At 39.3% G+C, this 21,098-nt stretch overlaps 1 protein-coding gene across 8 annotated transcripts in view; it reads right to left on the bottom strand.

Annotated features, from left to right (window-relative positions):
- Positions 1 to 9,944: 9,944 nt before the first annotated feature.
- Positions 9,945 to 21,098, bottom strand: part of YAP1 (Yes1 associated transcriptional regulator) — a 98,619-nt gene continuing 87,465 nt past the window's right edge. For all 8 annotated transcript variants that reach the window (XM_056328287.1, XM_056328290.1, XM_056328289.1 and 5 more), the window contains 3 exons: positions 19,920 to 20,050; positions 14,687 to 14,799; positions 9,945 to 14,056 (listed from right to left, as the gene is read on the bottom strand). In XM_056328287.1, the coding sequence (XP_056184262.1) occupies positions 13,818 to 14,056; positions 14,687 to 14,799; positions 19,920 to 20,050 (483 nt within the window). In that variant the 3' untranslated portion in view covers positions 9,945 to 13,817. The remainder of the gene's footprint in view (positions 14,057 to 14,686; positions 14,800 to 19,919; positions 20,051 to 21,098) is intronic.

Here is a 21,098-nt window from a genome sequence, read left to right as displayed (position 1 = left end):
GACAAGAATAATTTGCATGTTTAGGATTAGGGTGATTCATTCAGTCACACAAAACCCCATGGCCTGCAGTGGCAGGGGGACAGCTCAGGGTCAGCTGGGGGGTGGCTCTGCTGGTATCAACTTCAGCTATTCTATTACATTATTTAAAGCCAAAAGCAAGGAACAATTTGAAAGTAATAGCTTTAAATGAACTACTACTGTAAATTGGGGGAAAAAATTCCAGCTAAATGGAGAAATAACTTTTAGAGGATGCACCTCCTACTGCCCCCTCAGCTGTGCTTCAAAGTAATTTTTTTTCCCCCAGAGAGAAGAAAAAAATGGGACCTAAATCAACAATTGTATTATTAATTTGCAGTTTACAGCGTAGCAACAGCTATCCAAAAGGGTGCTGGATTAGCTGGCTCTGTGCTTGCTTTTATCTATCCACATTCTGGAAGGATGCACTTAATTCAGTGTTCCTGAACTTTTAACTGTGGTCAGGTTTGATAATTGAACGACACCCTGGGAATGGGATTTATATACATTTCTGACACCTGGCCATCACACCCTCCACTAAAGAATCACGGCAAAGGTCACGTAATGATTTTTTTTTTTGTAAATGATGTAGAGACTCCTAATAGCTACTGAATGGATGAATCAAGCAATTTACCTTTTGGCAAAAACATTTTAAGGTAGCTTTACAGGATTAGTAAAATTCATGGGAAATAACAGATGAATGACTGTGCTCTCATTGCAGTAATTGTACTGGGGATGCCTGCATGCTTACTTACACCTTGGCAACCATTTTTTCCAATACTGAGTCTGACTACAGATTTCTGTTTCCCTCATCTTGCTAGACAGTATAGCATTAGCAGGTTTATACTGAACAGTGAATACAGTTGAAGAGCATCCCAGGGAGAAATTTCCAGGGTCTGTACTACCTGCAATAATTAATTTCTGTATCTGTGATTTGACTAAGTAGCATTCTGCTTCTGCTTTTTTGTAGAAAAAGCTGTGCAGTGTCTAAAGCACCACAGAGTCCCAGCAGCTTCTGGTAAGAAAGGAGACACACTAGGCTTGCTGGGGCGGTTTCTGGCACGCCAGAGTTTCGGGGCAGATGCGAGCATCGCCAAGCCTACCAAGGGGACGCAGTTGACAAGCTAGGCTCCAGAGAAGGCACTTGAAATACCTCTGGAGAGCAGGAGGCCAAGAGTACCTTGACTCCTAAGGAAGCCTTTCTGGGGTCCAGTTTTCATATTTTCAGGAAATGTTTGGGTAGTTCTTAACCCTAGGGTTTTTTTGGTTTGGTTTGAGGTTTTTTTGTTGTTTTGTATTGTTTTTTTGTTTGTTTTTGGTTGTGGTTTTTTTTTTGGTGGATGCCTTTCAAGAATAACTTGTTAGCTTGCAAAGGGAAAGAAACTTTGAAATGACTTGAGAAATCAAGTTATCTTCATAGTGGCAAATTAACAATACCCATTTCACAGGTGAGGCACGTGAAGGGAGGAGGTTTGCCAAGAGTCTCTGCTGTGTTACAGTTCAGGGTCTAGCTTGTGCTTCTGCGCGGGACCCCTACCCATCCACTCACTAGTGACCGCTTCACCAGTCAGAAGCACCAAATTCCTGGTTTTGCTGTTCGCCTTTCCACGCAAAGCAAACGAGAAAAGCTTGCTTGTATAAAATGACTATATTTTAATCTCTTGTTTTCCGTACCAAGGAATCAAGAGAATCGGTGCATTTTGTAGATCGGGCATCTTGATTGCTGGCACGAGACGCAGGCTGGGTATCGCACAGTTAATAACCTCAGAAAGGTGGTGTGTTGTCTTTGGTGCAAGGTAGAAGGCACAAGCCTGCGGAGGAGTTCTCTCCTAACTGGACTCAAATACTACTTGAAAGGAACAAAGTGTTCCCATCCCTCTAACCAAAAATAGAAGAGAGAGAGACCATACTTCCCAAAGTATTTGCCAAAATGATAAAGGAGTCAAACAAAACCCACTCCTAGCTCCAAAGCTCTAGTTTAAGCTCACCAAAACACTTCACCTACTCCAGCGCTGATGTTGCTGATCCCCAAATCTTGAAAGTCCCACCTCTTCGATGCAGGGCAGAGAGAAGTACCAATGCTCTCTTGTCTGCATTTAAAAAAAAAAACAAACAAACCAACAAACAAAACCCACACAACATGTGAGGGGAAAAAATAATGCTAGTGAACTTCTAAAGGAAATGACAAACGCTTTGATGGTATCACCTAAACTGGCATGCCCAGGCTTGAAACTCCACCTCTTGTGTGTTGTTCGCTGTACATTTAGGTCACTAAAGTACATCTTGAGGGAGGGGCTGTCTCCTGAGAGTTTCAAGATACATTGCTTCCTTTCTCCCTAATCAGCTGTGCAACAGGGTATATTTAGAAACAAAAGCAGCAGTGCTGGCAAATGGGTTTAGCGCACATTAAAACCTGTTTTGGAAAAGTCAGAACAGGTCGTGCATGTCTCCAGCTCAGGCAGAACTGGCAGGCTCTGAGCAAAATAATAAATGACTTGCATACATTCAGCACCTTTCATCCTGAGAGAGCCCCAAGTATTTTACATAATAGGAGTTATCGCCTACCCACCCATGAAACAGGCACCTGTGGAAGGCAGGCTGCACGAGCCAGATGGGGCACAAGCGTTTTAAAGGGGCAAGTGAAGACTATCATCTCCTTTATTCAAACACGCAGGAGGAATTTAGGTGGGCACACGAATTAGCCAGGTTGGAATTTAGCCAGGAAAACAGCATATGAAATAGTCCTTGCTTGGCAGTAAGTGCCATGAATTATTTAATGATCCTGAGCCAAACACGGAGCATTTCATCTTAACCTACTGAAATTGCTCCAGACTCCCAAACAGGTCTATATTAAAAAAAAAAAAAATTCTCTTTCAAGTCTCGTGAAGCTTATTTAGTCAAGGGCAGAATTGCGAACAGCAGAAAGTCAACTACAAGGAAGACCTTCCTCAGTAGGGGGGAAAAAAAAAAAAAAAGTATCATAAAGAGAAAGTTTTGAGGTGAAGGGGGTGGGAAATATCCCACTGCCTTAAGGGAAATATATACCAGTAAACAAATGATGTAGAAGTCTGCAGGCCATCATTTTTACCACACTGCTCTGCACCAGAGAACGTGCAAGACTGTTCCATCAGAAAAGACCACACACTTCTGCTGGATTTTTTCCCCTCTTACCCAGTTTGATGCTTTTGTTTTTGCCAACACTGGTATCTGGGCTTAGCTTCAAGCTCATCAGTAGTTCCCTTAGAGTTTCAGCCAAAAATACATCTTTTCCACAAAGGCTGGATGATTTTCAGGATGATTTTACTTCTCCGCAGGAGGTTTTTCTCCTACTAAGTGGGAGCTGTGCTCAATCTATTGTATCTTGGCCCCACTCAAACTCAACTAGCTGGGTTAATTCACAGACAAATTGAACGCATGCAGTATGTTTAGTTAGAAGACAGATAGCACTAAAGTGCCCTTTACCATGGTGGAAGCATTTTGTCCAGTTTATTAAAGCAGCTGAGCTTAATTAAAACATGTAAATATTTTCAATAGAAAAAAAGAGCAGGTGCTAAAAGACTTCTTAAGCAGAGAAAGAACCAGTGTTTGGAAACCCAAACTGGACAAACGTAAATAGCAAGTAAGTTCCACCACCACCCCACCCCCCTATTTTTACACATCTTTACAGTGTGATTGTCCACTGTAAGGAATTGCCAGATGAAGTGCCACTCAAAACTGCACCTTTCTGAGGTGTTTACCTTAGCTAACAGCAAATCACAGGAACAACAGTGGTTACCAGCTGAGTCAAAGATGGAAGAGGCCAGCTGGTCTGAAGCTCTGGGAACCTGCATTTTCTAACCTAGCGCTTGAGCTCTAACAGTGGTCCCTGTTCTTCGAGATGGTGCTGGGGAGCGGACCTCGGAGGTCAGCCAGATCGCTTAACCACCCCGAGGCTGGTTCAGCTCTACCCCATTTCTGAGAGATGCTCATCTAACATGTTCTTTGAATTCTCCCGTGACAGAGCAACTACAGCCACCTCAGGCACCCCAGCAAGACACCCAAAAGAGCAGGTTTTCCTAACCTAAAGTTCATCTCACCACAGTGTAACCGATGGCTTCACATCCTATGCTTGGTGGATAATAGATTCATAGCAGCGGTTGCTTTTTACTTGAAGATCATCTTCAACCATTTAATCAGCTTTTCTCTAGGCAAATGGCCCAACTACTGTAATCATCCTCTCTCACATTTTCCTTATCATCACTACTTTCCTCTGAGCCATTTTCAGTCCATGTCTTTCATCAAATGCTTCACACCCAAAAGGCTGACCAGCACTCCAGCTGCTCACCAATATGAACCAGCATAGCCTTGTGTCTGTTTTATTTGCATTTGTGCATCTCATGACAGCATATGCATTTTTATTACAGCAAAAACCTGACAGATAAATCAATTCTGTGTTGTTCTCCTGAGCCACAATATCTGCTGAGCTACCAGGTCCTAACCTGTAATTCCTGTAGCTGACTATTTCTGAGTACACACTTGGGTATCTGTCTGTATTGGTTCACCTCCATTTTTTCTCCAAACAGTCCTCTGTCTGGTCTTGTCTTATAGCACACTCACAGCCCCTCCAAATTTTGTGTATTTCTAAATACAATTCACAAAGATATGCAAATTTATTAACACATGTAAACCCATAAAATGCAAACACCCTCGCACCCTCGCTGAGATCTGAGTATCTGAATAACACGGAGAGTATATCATACATTTTTACAGATGACACAATGGAAAAAAAGAGAAAAAAAAAAGAAAAAGAAAAGCCTAAGAGAGTGGCCACTGGAGTCAGTGCTAGAAGCAGTTAGAGCACTTAGTTTGCCTATTATGGGATATAAAAATTTGTTCAAGTAGCAGACTAGGATGTATGCAAGCACCGCATGCAGTCCAAAGGGCTGATTCAAAACCTAAGGTCAAAGACTTCTGACTTAAAAAGCACCCTGAATCGGCTTCAAATGCCTGGACACCAGCTTGTCATCTTATATTCCAGCGCTACTGTTCTACCAAAGAAATACCTAGCAACAAAAGTCATAGCACAGAAATAGTTATACTCAAGTGCAGAATAAATCCGCACGTTAGTACATTTTAACAGAGTCTAGGCCCACCCACGGAGGCAGCTTAAATCTTCAAAAACAAAAGAAACCCCAGCAACCGTCATGGGATCCTGGGGAGGGGGAAGTAATCCAAAAACATCTTAATCTCTATTTAAAAAAAGTAACTTGAGCAAGTAGCGTAGCATGCGCTGTGTACCGGTGGAACATGGCAGTTAGCTGCATTGGGCGCCCATTACCTGCCACGAGGAAACATTTGGCTCCATAACATACCAGTTCTCTATCTCCTTAGCCATACGCATCTCTTTGTGTATGCACGTACATGCCTATGCAGCTACAGAACGTGCACGTACTAAGATGCATAGCATGGATTATGCATTAAACCTGAAGGTAAACTTCAGTGTAGACAAATGTTACCTGAAGCCACCCTCCCCCCTGTCCCAGCTGAAAAGCAAGACGCACTCCCACAGGAGGGAAGTGACTGGCAACACATCTTCTCTTATCCCACCCCTTTGGTTTTGGGTTTGTTGTGTGTGCAAAGTGCCTTTATGTCCCCAAAAGCTAAACTAACTTATATGTGGCGTGCTACAGCTACTCAAGACTGGTTTCTTGAGAGGCAGCACAGCTGAATAACACGTGTGTTCACATTCCCTCTCATTATTCATTCTGGTTTTCTGATTGAAATGCTCCTACATCACACCTAAAACCCAGAAAATTTTAAAAATAAGCACCAACCATGCAGACTTTTATGTCTGGGATGGGACTTTGGGTTTTTTCTTCTGGGCCTAGAACAAATATTGTAATCCTCGTGAGAATCTGAGTTATCTTTAGGCAGGAAATTAGTGAGTCTATATATAGATACAGATGCAAACGCCTGCAGCATTCCTCTATGTGTATATATGTATAGCAATGCAAGATTTTCTCCCTCTCACACTCATAATTAATTAATGTACTTTTACACCTAAAAGATTACTTTGGCTTCGTGGAAAGAAGACCAGATAAAGCTCTGGATCTGAAAAATAGCTAAAACCAGAAGGACTTGGGCACAAAAGCTTTCAGAGAAGGAAAGGCTGGTGCAGTATTTATCAGCCAGTGGTAACTGCACACTCTTGTCGTCCACCAAATACAAGTAATTCAAGTGAACTGGTGACCAGCAGAGGAGGGCTAACCTGAAACAGCCCACCCTTCCTAATGAGTGCCCACGTGCAAATGAAAACTATCATCTGATATGCACTAACATATTACCTTTCTGTCGTGTATTTGTGGGTTTAAGCTAGCAGAATCAGATGCAGACCTTATACTACATTGCAAAAATTACATTCCTGTGTGGTGATGCCACTCAGTAAAAGACCCCCAAAATAGCACGGTTTGAGACTGAATTAATAGGAAACTCTCAAGTAATGCTTCACCCTCAAAGCATTTTGCAAGCATTAACATTTCAGTGCTCCCTGGACACAAATAAAATCTTGCCATACAACTTTCCTGCGAAATGGTAACAAAGCTGAGCAGAGAGTCAGATGTGCCACTACAGGGTGGGCATCCTCTTTATCCAGGGCAGCGCGTGCCCAGCTAGATTGCATTTTGAAAAACATCTTTTTCCTTTGTTTCAGTTGTCACCGATGCACTCGCTTCAATAACATGGTCATCTGTTTTAGATGTTAGTGACACTAAAAATAAAATGCAAGCAAATGTGAAGCCACTTGCCACAAAGAGACAAGTCCACCAGATGTCTTCACTTCGTTAGAAACGAGACATTTCTAAAAGCAGCTAAAAAACTCTGGCCTCATACAGCAGTACAGCTCTTCCTTCCCGTTTTCATGGAACTCACCAGACTTCATCATTTTATTTTCAAGGTGATGATAAAGCAAATTCCATGTATCACAACAGTAAACTTCACTGGCAGAGATTACGGTTGTAAGGAACCTGAACCTTACCACAATTCTGGATTTTCACGTAAAACCAGCTTTTTTCCAAGCCACAGCTGACACACAGATGAGAGGAACTTGGATACTGGTATTACTGCTTGGGTGACAGGTTTTCTAGCATTCTTGCCAATAAGCTGCAAAGAGAAATTGCTATTGCTCAGTGATCAATGGGTACTTATCAGATTCAGATTAATTCTTAGAGGAATCTGTATCCACATAAAGATGATCAGGTCCTGAAAGGCTGTTTACAGGAGCAAAGACCTTTAACAGGAGGGTCATGTCTTAAGTGAAAAACAAAAATTAAGACATAAAGGAAGTCACACAGTTTTACGTACTGGAGTATATAAATCTAAAAACCCAGGGCTTTACCGCAGCTGTTAGAATCGCCAGGGGTGAAGGTGGTGGCGGGTACAGGCTGCAGCAGCAGGGGAGCTTTAACAAGTCCAGCGTCATCACCTTCTGTAGGCTCTGAAGCTTCTCAGCAGCACTCCGCATCTCTCCTGTACAGCAACTGTAATGCTCCCACACAGGCTTTGCTCCCGCCAGCAACCTCTTGGGCTAAAGAGACACCCACAGCCCCTTGCAGACCACAGACCACACAGGCTGAGGGCCACTGGTCTAACCAGAAGGCAACTCACGGTTGCTGCCATTTGCCATGAGGTGTCACCACCTAAATCATGACATTTCTTAAAGTGTGGGTCTGGGACTTTTTCCATACGCATACATAAACAGTATCTTGTTTCAACTGTAAACTTGGAAGTCTAGAATTACAGCTGAACCTCCTAAAGGCCTCTGGGTCACACTTTTCGACAGTGGATGATGGGTATGAAAGGGATGTGCCGCTTGGCGAGGTCTGAAAAGGGTCACTTGTCAGTCAAGAGAGCTGAGACCAAGGTGTTTGCACGCCTAACAATGGAACTGTGAGTGACAGACTGAATAAACCTGTCAGCTGGTAAAAAAAATCTCACCATTAACATCAGGTTGAAGTGCTGGTGAGGAGTCCTCCAGCTGGTGGTGGCACTGGCCGGGGGACCCTGTGCCCCTGTGCTGGCAGCTGGCTGCAGAAATCCCAGCAATGAAAGAGGAAAGCTGAATAGGAAAGGTTCAAAAAAATCAAGCTTGCCAATAACCATCCTGTCACAGTAGTTAGGCAGCACGTTTGGAGTCAGACTGTGATTTCTGCATTACATGACAGACCTTAGACAGGACGACATCTGAATTCCAGAGAGCAGGAAGCCTGCTCTCCGTGGGGGTGGGCAGCATCTGGCGCTGTCATCCCAGCCTTTAGGTATTAGGCAAGCAAAACTCACAGATGGTGAATACAATAATTTAAAACATGGAAGAGCTGCTCAGAAATAACATATATAGGAGGAGAAAGGGCATTTTAGGTGAGACACCATTTTTATGGAGCTCTATTTTGTTGTCACATTAACATCAAAGAAAAAGCCTCTTGGGCTGCTCCTGACTACCTCCCCCCTTTAAAAAAAAATAAAAAAATCACTTCCTAATAAAAGACAGGAAAATCCAATAAAATTACTTTGCCTCTCATGTTCTAATACAAGCCAGTTTAATACAGAAAATACTATAGTCAGAGTGGCCAACTTCACTGCCATATAGAGAGAATAATACCCGCCAGTTACAGCCCACATCTGCAGCATTCACTATTACAACCTCTGCATTAGAGAGAGGAGTACGTCGGGAAAAGTACAAATCATGAGTTTTCCACAAAAAAAAATAAATTAAAAAAATCTATTAGGCAGCTTTGTCAGATGTATTGGTACTTACACATTCCTTATTCAACATGCTTTCTTGATCTTTTTCCTTTGAAGGAAAAACACACTGGCTTTTTTGTTTAAGAGACATTAAATACTGGATACGGTAGTTGGTACAAATCTCTAACCTATACTCTAAACACGATTTGGTTCTTCAGTTAGTGCTGGTTTTACCATTTCATGTCAACCGAGATTTCTCATGCTGTACAGACATCCTCCTATCTTGATGACACACAGACTTAGAGGGGGTGGGTAACTATTGTCAGCAGTAAGTGGTGACGCCAAGGGGCAAGAAGCACACCTTTACTCTTCAGAAGGAAGATATAAACTACGGATGCTGATAATGCAAATAAAAGAGGGCCCACTTTATCTCCAAATGAACTTCCAAAACAGGAGGTGCTAGACTGATCATAGACTGATCTCAAATAATTATTTTGTTAATGATCCTAGGTGAAAAACACTTTTTTTGCTGGGAACTTGTACATTGGCATAGAGAAGACCCAAAGCTTCCTTGGAAGCATACTGTTTCTGGCTTGTTACTGAAACAAATACTTTTTATTTTTAATTAAGTGCTGAAAATATTTCAGAAAGAATTGCCAAGCGAGCCTGGAACACCTGGACCAGATATCCTGCTTTCCTGCAATACAGTCTATTTAGGGCTGCCTCAGAAGGTCACTCATACTGCAGCTACTGCGGTATGTCACCACCTCATATATGGGAGTGATATCAGCAAGTTAAATCGGTGCCTTGTCATGCCCTGGCACTGGCTTTCTACTCCCAGGTGCAAGGTGTGGTGTTAGGTTTAAATTCAAAGGATCCGAGTGAATAAACGTAGCTATGAACTCACAAGTAAAAGACAAACTGATAGAAGCACCCAGCCCTGGACCTTTAACTAAGAAAGCACACAACTGCACTGAATTTCACAGGGTTGAGGCATTTCAGCACTGAATAGTAGTAACTCTGGAACTGCTAAAATGCAAACAGTGCATGATGTCAGCCATCACAAACTGCATTACACTGAAAAGACACCTTTCAGAATTACTGTTTTACAGGAGGTCAAAATTAATGAATCCTGTGAAGATTTTTTTTAACTAAAAATCTTCAGACACTTTCAAGGTATGTCATTACATATTTCACAATTCATAAGTCAAAACTTGGAAATGAAAATAGTGTGTCTTTATTGATAGTCTGCCACAAATTATTGTATAAACGTAGAGTTAGCCAAAAATGTATCTGCTACGTGGGAAAATCCTGAACATTGCCAGCATATCTGCAAAAAGTGGATGCTTTCTTATAGTAGATAACAGATGTTGTTACCAGCTCTCACTATAGTGCCATATGCAACTGAAGTATTGTTTTACACAAACTGTACGAGGCTCACGAGAGTCACTGTCTCTTCATTACTGCAATCACGCAGAGATGTATATTTTAATGTTAAACCTTCACTGACTTCAGTGGGACTCCGTCTCTTAGGTGAGCTTGTACAGAATGTTTGCAGGGCTGGAGTTCATGACTACAAAAGCAGTGACGAGCGGGATGAGAACAGACATACTACAATAGGAATTCCAACAATTCAATGCATCCATCTTACTGAGGGAAATCAGTATCTTTACATACTACTGAATGTTAAAAACAAACAAAGATGTTTAAGCACAAAGTATATATTTATACCAAATAAAACAACTGAAAAAGTATTACATAAAGAAAAATAATGTAACAGAATGTACTTAAGTACCTAACTTACAGTCATGCTTGTATCTAAAAGTAACATTGGTAACTAATATATATAATTTTGACAAGGGTGCATTTAAGAGTTCTCTAACATACAACATTCTAAATGTGGAGAGTATTTTTTCCAAGATACAGAAAACAAATTATTTTACACAGGCACACCTGTTAATTTGTATAAAAAACATGCTTGTAAGTGAAAAGGTCACTCTAGTACTAATTTACCAGATGTGTGAAAGCTATGTAGTGTTAATCATGTTGAAATTGCCTCTTCTTCTTTTGCATTGGTGAGCGCCAACACTGAATGGTACAATATTTGATCCATATGGTTTACTGACACTGCAACCTGTTCCCAGGCAGTAGCCCTGCCCAGGTGTTGAACAGCACAGTACTGTACAGCCCCATCTGTCTGCATATAGTGTATTTATAACTAAAAGCTATTACAATTATTACAATGATTTCTGTTTCAATATATACATCAGTATAAAATACTACCCAAAACACTTTTGCATTTCAAACAATTTTAACCACTTCATCAAACAAGGCAATTGCAGAATTAAAAAAAAAAATTCCAAATTAACTTTGATTGCCAACAGTACAGCATCTCTATGGTATGTTTCCTAATAAATGAGAGAACGGAAATGTATTAAAATCAATTAAAATAAGTATCACAAAACATAATTAATGTTAGAACAGTTCAAGGATTCCCAGTTTGTCAGTATCTATCCTAAGCAGTGCTACCCAAATACAGTATAAGCCATTTAGTGTTTCTACAATGAGAAGAAAACATTCAAATATTAAAGCTGTGACAAACACACAAAAGCAAGGAAAGAAAATCTGGTCTGTACTCATCCCTGTTGTAGCAAGGTACAGCATGTCAGGAGTTTGCACTCAGTGCATTGTATGTGCTATTATACCTGGATACAACTGTGGAAGACAACTGAAATGGAATCAACTCTGCATTTCCTTGCTGTTGTGGTTTTATGTCAGACCATTCAAGTTATAACAACTTAGTGTCTTTTTTTTCCTGAAGGGAAGAAGAGAGAAGTCGATAATGAAATTGTAAAAATGCTACTAAAATCCCTATCTTGGACACAATATACTGTTTTAGGAGCTACTGTGTCATTGCACAATAAAAGTGGCCTATTAATCACTGAATTATTGGTGTAGCAGAATATTGTCATTGTGGATGTGTTTTAAAAATTGGTACTTTAAAACCTGGCTCTATCCCGTAACAAGCCACAAACAATTCTGTGTAATTCAAACACTAATATCCTTACATAAAGTAGTAAGTGTACATTTATAGTGGCTAATTTCAAATCTCTGCCTCTGCTGCTTCAGTTTTTAAAATGAGACTTGGTTCAGTTTTCATTCTTTACATTATCCTAAACCAGAACTATTTCTGAAGCATAAAAATATCCAAATGATAATAATACAGGGTTTTTTCGTTTTGTTTTGCTGATTTGTTCCTAAGTTGAATAACCAACCAATGTCTTTTAAAAAAAACACAAAACAAAAAAAAACCCAAAAAATCTCTCCCCAGGAGAATTCCCTGCTAGCTGAGATTTTTTTCAAAACCAAGTTTCACGCTTACAGTATCATTATAGTCATGTTATACACCCTTTGAAATAAAGGCTCACGTTGAGAATGGTGACAGGCCCTTAATTACAGAGGTGTTACCTGGTGACACTATTTTTCATCAGAAAAAAACAAAAGCCCCACAAAACTTCATAGCTTATACTCAAAGTTTGATTCATGCTCATTTTGTTCATTTAAAAATACTCTTTGGAAACTATGTCAACTCCTGCAGACAACTTAGTGATACATCTTTTCCTGTTAAAATAAAGATAATTCATATTCACCTCTACCCCATGCTAAGCTCTACTACTAATATACACTTCATTACCTGCTCATGTCACCATCTAACACGTATCTTTACATTCTTCTACATATAGTGTCCAGGGCTTATTTTTCACCAAACAGAATTTGATAACTTACACGTAGGAGTTGTTCTGGAGGATTTTTTTTTTGGTGTTCTAGCCTTTTCATTGCAACTTAGAGTGGTATTAATAGTTCAGACTTTTTCCATGTTAACTTGAAAGAAACTTTTCATGAAGTTTTTTTCCATTAAGGATTTTAAAATCTAAACTTGCTTAGATATCAAAACTGAAAATCAGAAGAGAGATTAGATGCATCTGTCATTTTAAAATGGTTTCTGCTACTTTAAAATGCATTCAAAAATTGTACATACGACACTTAGGATTCTAACTTTTACATTGCTGCAATCAGATTCTAATTCAAATTCTTGCAAATAAACATGAAAAATAAGCCACTGGTCATGAATTCTAATGATTACATTCAAAGCTAGCCTTTAAAAACATAAAAAAGTTACAGGCAAAACATACTGGTTTATGTACTCACTAGCTTATCAGGCTACAATGCATGTTTTAAGTATAAAAAAGCAGACAATTCAGATTTAAATAAGACTATGTGAAATCAGAAAAAAACCCTTAGATTTCACTCTTAAAAAAAAAAAGAACACCTATAATTACTTCCCATCCTACAGCTACAGTTAAACCAACTAACAAAAATAATCAAACTATTTTTGACAAACAAAAGTTAGGCTAGAATATGTGGCAACAATCAAAGTTCATATATGCTTCTATGTAAAATGACTCATGATTTACTCTAACATAAAATATGAACAAGAGCACTTTGTGACTAATAAAAGAGCTACTAGTAGAAACACTTAATGCCAAACAGTCTTCAGCCCTCCTTTAAGTCATATCTCCAAATCAGTATTGACTTCTTTTGACCAGATACATCATTTTTGGCTTGTCACCCCAGTATGTCATGTTTTACCACTTGCCACAGGCAGCAGAAGACAACTAGCTGAGCAAACTACAAGCAGTGACATGCAGAAATTAACTCTCATAATATCTGAGTACTTAGATAAAATGATATGCAAGAGCACACTAGGACAAAAGGAATGGCATTCGTCATCCAAATAGGCTCATCATCCCTCCCCACCCCCCTTGAACAGTAGTTGCAACAGCAATAGAAAAAGATCAAGAAGATGTCTGTTCTCCAGAGTCAACTGTGGAAAAAAGTCAGCAATATATAACAGCAGCGATGGACAAGGAAGAGCAAAACGAAAGAATCTTGTTGAATATTTGTTCATTTACTTTTTCTGAACACAAGCCAAAGTGTGCCACCCTGGCTCGTTCTGAGCTTCAGATACAGATGTCCTAATCTCCTTAGATCCTTCACAGATTTAGAATTCAGTCTCCCTGAGGCCCCTATAACCAAGTAAGAAAACTCTCTTTATCTAGCTTTGTGGCTGCCAAGACAGATTCCATGTCATTAAGGATGTCAGAGCTCAAAGCCTCTTGCAGACTTGGCATCAGTTCTTCTCCTTCTATATTCATCCCATCTCCTTCCAGTGTCCCAAGGTCCACATTTGTCCCTGGAATGGCTTCAAGGTAGTCTGGGAAACGGTTCTGATGGGATGGGATGTTACTTTGGCTGATACTGTCACCTAGTTATAACACAAAGCAAGATGGATATTAAATATACTGGAAGTACCGAACACACAGCTTATCAGGATAACTGGTTTAAAGGTTAATCCTGTATGTCTTGCATCATACAAGCAAAACGATTTATAGAAATACATCACAAAAACAAAAGACAACTTGACTGCGTGCAGGTGTATAAAGAACATGCCTTGTTTCAATCTTTTCACCTACTGACCCAAATCTCTACAGATCTTTGATGTCATTTAGCATGTTTTAATTTGTACACTTAAAGGAAAAAGTCGAATATTGTTTTAGAGATTAGTATTAGCAATATTTGGTGTAGTAGCAACACTGGATGAGGTACTACACTTAGCTCTGAACAAACAGTATTACTTAAAAAAGCAAACGGACACTCAAATTCCATATAACAAGAGGAGTGATATGTTGAGCATATGGTGAGCCATCCCCCATCCTCCCAACAGAGCCGATTATGTTTTTCACAAATCTAACCATAATATTTGTGCTACAGAAATAGAAGGTGGTAGAAAAACAATGTGAAAAGTATCACAGTGTCTCAAGAGTTGCTTTTTTTCATTGGGAATGGACACAGTATATTTGGAAAACATGCACTAAGGATGTACACAAACACAGACCTGTATCCATCTCATCAACACTGTTCAGGAAGTCATCGGGGGTTCTGGGTACACTGTAACTGCTCATGCTAAGTCCGCTATCTGTGCTTTCATCTCTGGAGTGATATGTTCCGCTGTAACAGAAGAAAGAGAGCAAAAAAAATGAGGATACAGTAACGAAGAAATTAAAATAAATGCTTTTTTTTTTGAACTAATTCAAGGGCTATGAAAACCATCACTGTCACACAAGAAATGCTCTATTCTAATCAAAACCTGAAGCCTTTGCCTGTGAGAGACACCTGGGATTTATTTTATGCAGCCCTTAAAACCGCATTATTTAGATTCAATTTAACTTGATGAGAGCATACTTAAGCAGCTTTTAAAAACTGCCTACCTGTGTTCTGCATAGCGTTAAACTTTTCACACTCACCCGCAGCTAAAAACTATTGGAAGGATATCACAGAGAGTCCCTAATGATTATAAAAATAATAATGGCGTACCCTTTCACACTTCTAGAAGGATAAAAAAAAAAAAATATCTAGCTACTAATGTCCCCATGTTTTATCAACCACTGAAGTGTATTTTTAGGTCCCTGCTGTTATAAATAGGAGCTATAGCTGGAACTCCTTTAGTGATTCAATTGCTTCCCACTGTTGCATTACTACTAGTTCAGTCACACGTCATGGCAAGAGAGCGCCCTAATATAAATCAAATACTGGTACAGAAGCCATCCTGTAAACAAACCCTGGTTTAGAACGATCTCGTTGACAGAACAGTTAACAAAAAAGTGATGGCATGGGGCCTGACATGCATTTGCTATCTTACCGCTACTGGAGTGAACAAGCTCAAGAAAGCTGCAGTGGGAAATATGGGCTGGGATGGGGGAAGTAGGCCAGTCTCTTGAGTTTACATAGCAAAGTTTTCGTTGCAGCAGGGCTGCAGGGATGGCCTCTGTGAGAAGACACCAAGAGCTGACCCCATGTCAGACACAGGTGGTCCCAGCTGGCTCTAAAATGGTCCCGCTGCTGCCCAAAGCTCAGCCCATCAGTGACAGTGGCAGTACCCTTGTCATAATGTATTTAAGAAAGGGTAAAAAACCACTGTGCAGCAGCTGGGAGAAAGGACTGAGAAAATGTGAGACAAACAGCCCTGCAAGCGTCAAGGTCAGTGCAGAAGGAGGGGGAGGAGGTGCTCCAGGTGCCAGAGCAGTGATTCTCCTGCAGCCCATGGAGAAGATCATGGTGGTGCAGGTTGTTTCCCCGCAGCCCATGGAGGACCGTGGTGAAGCAGAGAGCCACCCTGCAGCCTGTGGAGGACCCCGTGCGGCAGGTAGACATGCCCTGAGGCAAGCTGGTCCATGGAGAGCCCAAGCAGGAGCAGGTTTCTGGCAAGAACTGTGGCCGGCATAAGCAGCTGTAGAAATACACCATTACTTCCCTCCCCTTGCATCTCCTAACAGCCAAGCCTCACAAAATACTTTCAAAATTTGTATTTCTTCAGGTTGTGGTAGCATTCACTGAGAATCTTTACCGATTTTCCAGCTTGAATACTAAGTAATATCAGCCTGCCTTACTGTTAAAATTAGCATTTGAAGACATACTGATCCTTCTCATAACGTGCTCATGAAATACACAACTTATGCCTTTTTGTCAAGTATGAAGGACCAAACAGATGATGGTTAAACAGCTAAACAACATCAGATGCAAGCAGAATGCCATCAGCCATGAAAAAAAATATATATATATATTAGATTTTACAAAGACACCTTTGCATACAAGAAAGAAACTCAACATTTCTTTATAGTTAAATCATAAATATTTCTTGGCGTTTAGATGGATTTAAAAATAGTATCACCACACATTTGATAACAATCCTAATAATTAAGCTATTTAAAACTTCTGTGGAAAAAAAATGCTGGTTTACTTTGTGGGACAAAATACTAAAAACAGAACTGAGACTATGCTGAACTATGCCACTCTGGTTGAGAAGGCTTTTTGGCTGGTGCTCTCACACTCGGAATGTTCAGCCCGTCTCTTCAAATCACTCCTTAACACACATTTCCATTTTCTTCAACAAGGATAGTTCATTTAGTACTCACAGCACCCAAAATTACTGCATGCAGCTAAACTGCATTACCCAAAATAGAGTGGATGCTTCTTCAACTAATACTTCTTAATGTGTATACAAAAACAGAAATCCCAGTTTAGAAGTTAAACAGAGAATTACCATCACTACCAATATAAATCCAATAGACAAAAACATATACAAAATGACAGATCAAAAGGTGAAATAGTCTAATAAATTCTGCACTGCTGGATGTCCCACTCAAAAAACAAAACATACCACTAATGACAGTAAGTACTGAAGACAGCAGGTACAAGATTGACTATGTAAATGAAAACACTACTGTACATTTTCTTAAATTGCTCCAATGTAGCAATTATTTTCTGAGATTTTTTGGATGTTCTGATTATGTAGGCAGTGGAAAATTTCCAGCTACCTGAACTCTGGATAGCCAACTTTGGTACCTCCTACCTAAAGACAGGAGGGCTGCCTCACCAGGAACTTTATATATACCCTATAAAGATAGGAAGAAGCATTTCTCCAAGTTTGAACTTTAACATAAGGGACATCAAGGAGATCTTTAGGGCAAAACTATTGGACTACTGTATCTAATTCAGAGATAGCAATGCATATCCACAAAAGTCCTTTTTAAAAATCCCCTTCCCTTACCCATATGCCAGAATTAAGTGTGGTGATGTACCTAAAATTACTTAGAAGGGGACAATGCTCAGACCAAAATGCAAATTAAGATACTCTGAGCTCGGGTCAGGTACAGACTTCCAGTATTTTATGTGAGGTAAGGGCTACAAAAAAACCTCCCCGTTAAACATACTTGCAACTAGGCAAGTAGTATCTTTTTGCATTTTACAGTAAATAGTCCTTGGCAATTATCAATCTGCCAAAAACAATCAATTTGCCCTTTCTAGCTTTTTTTCCTCTTTCTAATTAATAGAAAAGATCCATCATTTTGTATTTCATGTGTGTAGACTCACAATGAATAAACTGCATCAGTCCACTGCCATGGCCATTTGAAACCTGAAGATGCATTTCTTTCACATCAGAAAACAGGTTTCAAAGATGTGACAATTCTACATAATTTCAGAATAAATTTCCAAATATACCTGGGCTCAACGTATGATGGCAACAGCCTCCCAAAAATTCAAGCTAGTAGCATCAAGGCCATCATCTGTCTACAGAGGTTTCTCATTGGAGAGCAGGTCAGTTTTAAGATTCTTTGTCCTTTTTGTTCCTTGGGACAGGCCAGCACAGTTAAGGCTCACATCAGAACCCAGGATGAATTCAGTGGAGCACAATCCCTCCCTCTAACAAAAAATGAAATTTTTTAATAGGATCTGTGTAGAAGGTAAGTCTTCCTGAAAGGCTTACCAAAAACTTGAAAATACTGCTTACTTCCTTATGAGTTTCATAACAAAACACCACTACTTTCTTCTCCATGTGCAAGGCCTTGTTTTTTTTTTTCTTCTAAACTTGTTTTTCTCCAATATATACAAAGGACTGTGTACCTTGAGATAGAAGGTTTTTACCTGCTTTCACAGTAGCACACACACAACACTAGCACGGACAATACTTCATGCAGTAGGAGAAAAAGCTTAAGAGCAAGATACTTTTTATGTTTTACATAACCTAAACTATATGCATGACAACAGATTCCACTGGCAAGATGGAGGTTATGTTCTTGCATGATCTCCACTGAACTTTACCAATTTTAAGAATTAGAGTGAGGACAGAGTATATGAAATGACGGATAAGTCTTCTGGAAAAGGCAGAAAACGAAACAAACAAGCTAAGGTGATGTAACATCATTTAACTGGAAAAGTTACGTACAATGACACTACCTCTTCAGGGATGAAGAACTTAAGCATGTGTATTACCAACTTTAAGTTATTTAAAAGAATATGGGATGAGATTTATAGTTTCAGCAAAGGTTTGCAAGGATTTGAACATTTGAACAAGGAAGTTTTCAGTATCTAAAATTACAACAGGTATTTAAACTTGCCCTATTCCAAATTCATGCCAGTTCTAACATGATGTGGATTTCTTACCTGATGAGTAGGTTTGAAACTGTATTAGTAGCAAAAGCCATAGAAGTTAAGACTTAAACTGAAAGAATCGAGATAAAATTTTATGGAGTTTTCCATGAGTATAATAATGTACCATTAAAGAGAAGGACAAGCATGTTGTTATACTTCATAAGTACTTACAATAAGCATCTTAAAGTTAGGCTAATATTACAAGGTAATGCAGAAACGTAGTGATGAACTCTGACAGAATACGTATTTTTTTCCTCTTTTACGGTAGGGGATACTGAATTGATATCAGTTCAGAATGCTGACAAAATATAGTACAATGGAGAACTGCAAAATTAACTACTCCAATTTCAGATCAACTACTTGATACTGCTGAAGTGTTTGTAGAGTTTTACTGCATTAATAAATGTCTTTGTGGCTTGGAGATTTGACTGTTTTACAATTTTCATCTTTTCTTTCCAGCATGCTAAGCAAAATATACAGCATTATCTTAAGCTGCAGCAGTTTCTCCCAAGTTGTAATCATTAGCACGAAGCATTTGCAAGATGCAATTAGAATAGTATTTCCACCAAAACAAACTCCAACTCAGAGGGGTTAAGGAAAGAGTTACATGAAAAAGACTAGTCTGTGCTGTAAAATTATAGATCTTTTAATTAAAAGACCCACTTCGAAATAATACAGCATTTAACACGAAACATGCCACTATTTGCAGATTTAACATTATGAGTAAAAATACTGCTAAATTAAATACCTGAAGTGGAGGGGAGGAGTGAACGGAGAAACCTTAAAATGAACCTCAAGGTGTAGTCCTAAAATGTGCCTCACAGTTCATTTGATCTCACAGCAAGCTACTCACAAATCCTTCTGAGTCAGTAATTTGAAATGACTGCTAGTCAACAGATTATGCAGAGGCAAACATGTTATGACTTTGAATAAAAAACTTTCCTACAAGTCTGAACAGACTACTTCCTCCCACAGGAGACAGCTTTTAATCCTCAACTTTTACTAGACTTGCCATTTAAGGAAAGATTCATTTACAGCTGTGGCTTTTGGCACAGACAGATGTTCAAAATAAACTATTACATGTACCAAACAGAATTCTAAATCAATTTTTTTCCCCTCTAGTAGCTACTCCTACAAACCTGTTGAGAAAAGGATCAGAACTATTTGTAGTCATTGTTCTTAGTTCCTGTGACATTCCAGGAGATGACACGGGATTTTGAGATCCACTGTCTTGTTCCATTGTTGGAAGCTGGCTACGGAGAGCCAATTCCTAGAACAGGGGGAGGGAGAGAAAGAAAGATCATGTTAGGCATCTGAGTGCACTTTCAGATACATGAACACATGGCATTACAGGTAATTGATGCTTATACTGTTTCCAGTTACAATGAAATGAAGTTTCTAAAGACAAAGTGAGATTTTTTACCAACTTCAATGATAATGCAAGTTCCACCAGTCAAGCCCAGTATTGGAGACTTCACTATAAATGTATTTATGGATATAAGTATCTGTATATTTACATAAATCTTTCCTAGTTCACTGCAATATCCTTTTGCTAAGCCTATTCTTAAGATCAGAAAGGAACTGTTAACACTGTCTGACCCCTATGATATGTCTGTATCTTTTTCCCCTGTATTTTAATTTCTGATTTAGTCCCTGGTTTCCTTTTTACCTTGCTTGTTTCATTCAGCAAAATTTAAAGCCTTTACCTACAAGTTCCCATTTACTCCTCATGTTTGAGGCATACATTTTGAAATTTCTGATTGACCAGATCAATGATTTGTCCCACACGTAAATCTTAAAAGCTCTTCCAATCCCTAACAACTTCTTAGTAATTGGACTTCTGAAGTTACAAACCTAGATTACATAGATATTTTACGCATCTGACTGCACCAGCTTGGATCAATCCATCCATAAAGCTTATAATTACTAATTAATGAAAATAAGTTTTAACATAAAATACACAAATTTAAAGGTGGCTGGATATAAGCAGAATCTTATGTAATTTCCTGTGTCCTCTCTCTCCCTTTTTAAACAGGTAATCCATGAGTTACGCATGTGAAAAATACAATAATTTTCTTCAAGCAACCCTCCTAAAACATCATTAATGGTTCACCAAGCCTGTGCTTTCTTCATGTAGAGACTGCTAAATAAATCTATTGACTATCTTATTACCATTATTAGTAGTATGTGATTTCCAGGCTGTGTCTGGGAAGCTAATCTCAGGCAAAAGCAATCTTGTCAGCATTGACAATACTCAGTATTTCTCACCTGTAAAATGAGAGGTCTTCATCCATTCTCAATTATTAGCCTAAGGATTA

The sequence above is a fragment of the Falco biarmicus genome, chromosome 2 (assembly GCF_023638135.1).
Source record: "Falco biarmicus isolate bFalBia1 chromosome 2, bFalBia1.pri, whole genome shotgun sequence".
Taxonomy (NCBI): Eukaryota; Metazoa; Chordata; class Aves; order Falconiformes; family Falconidae; genus Falco; species Falco biarmicus.
This window is presented reverse-complemented; position numbering and strand designations above follow the sequence as displayed.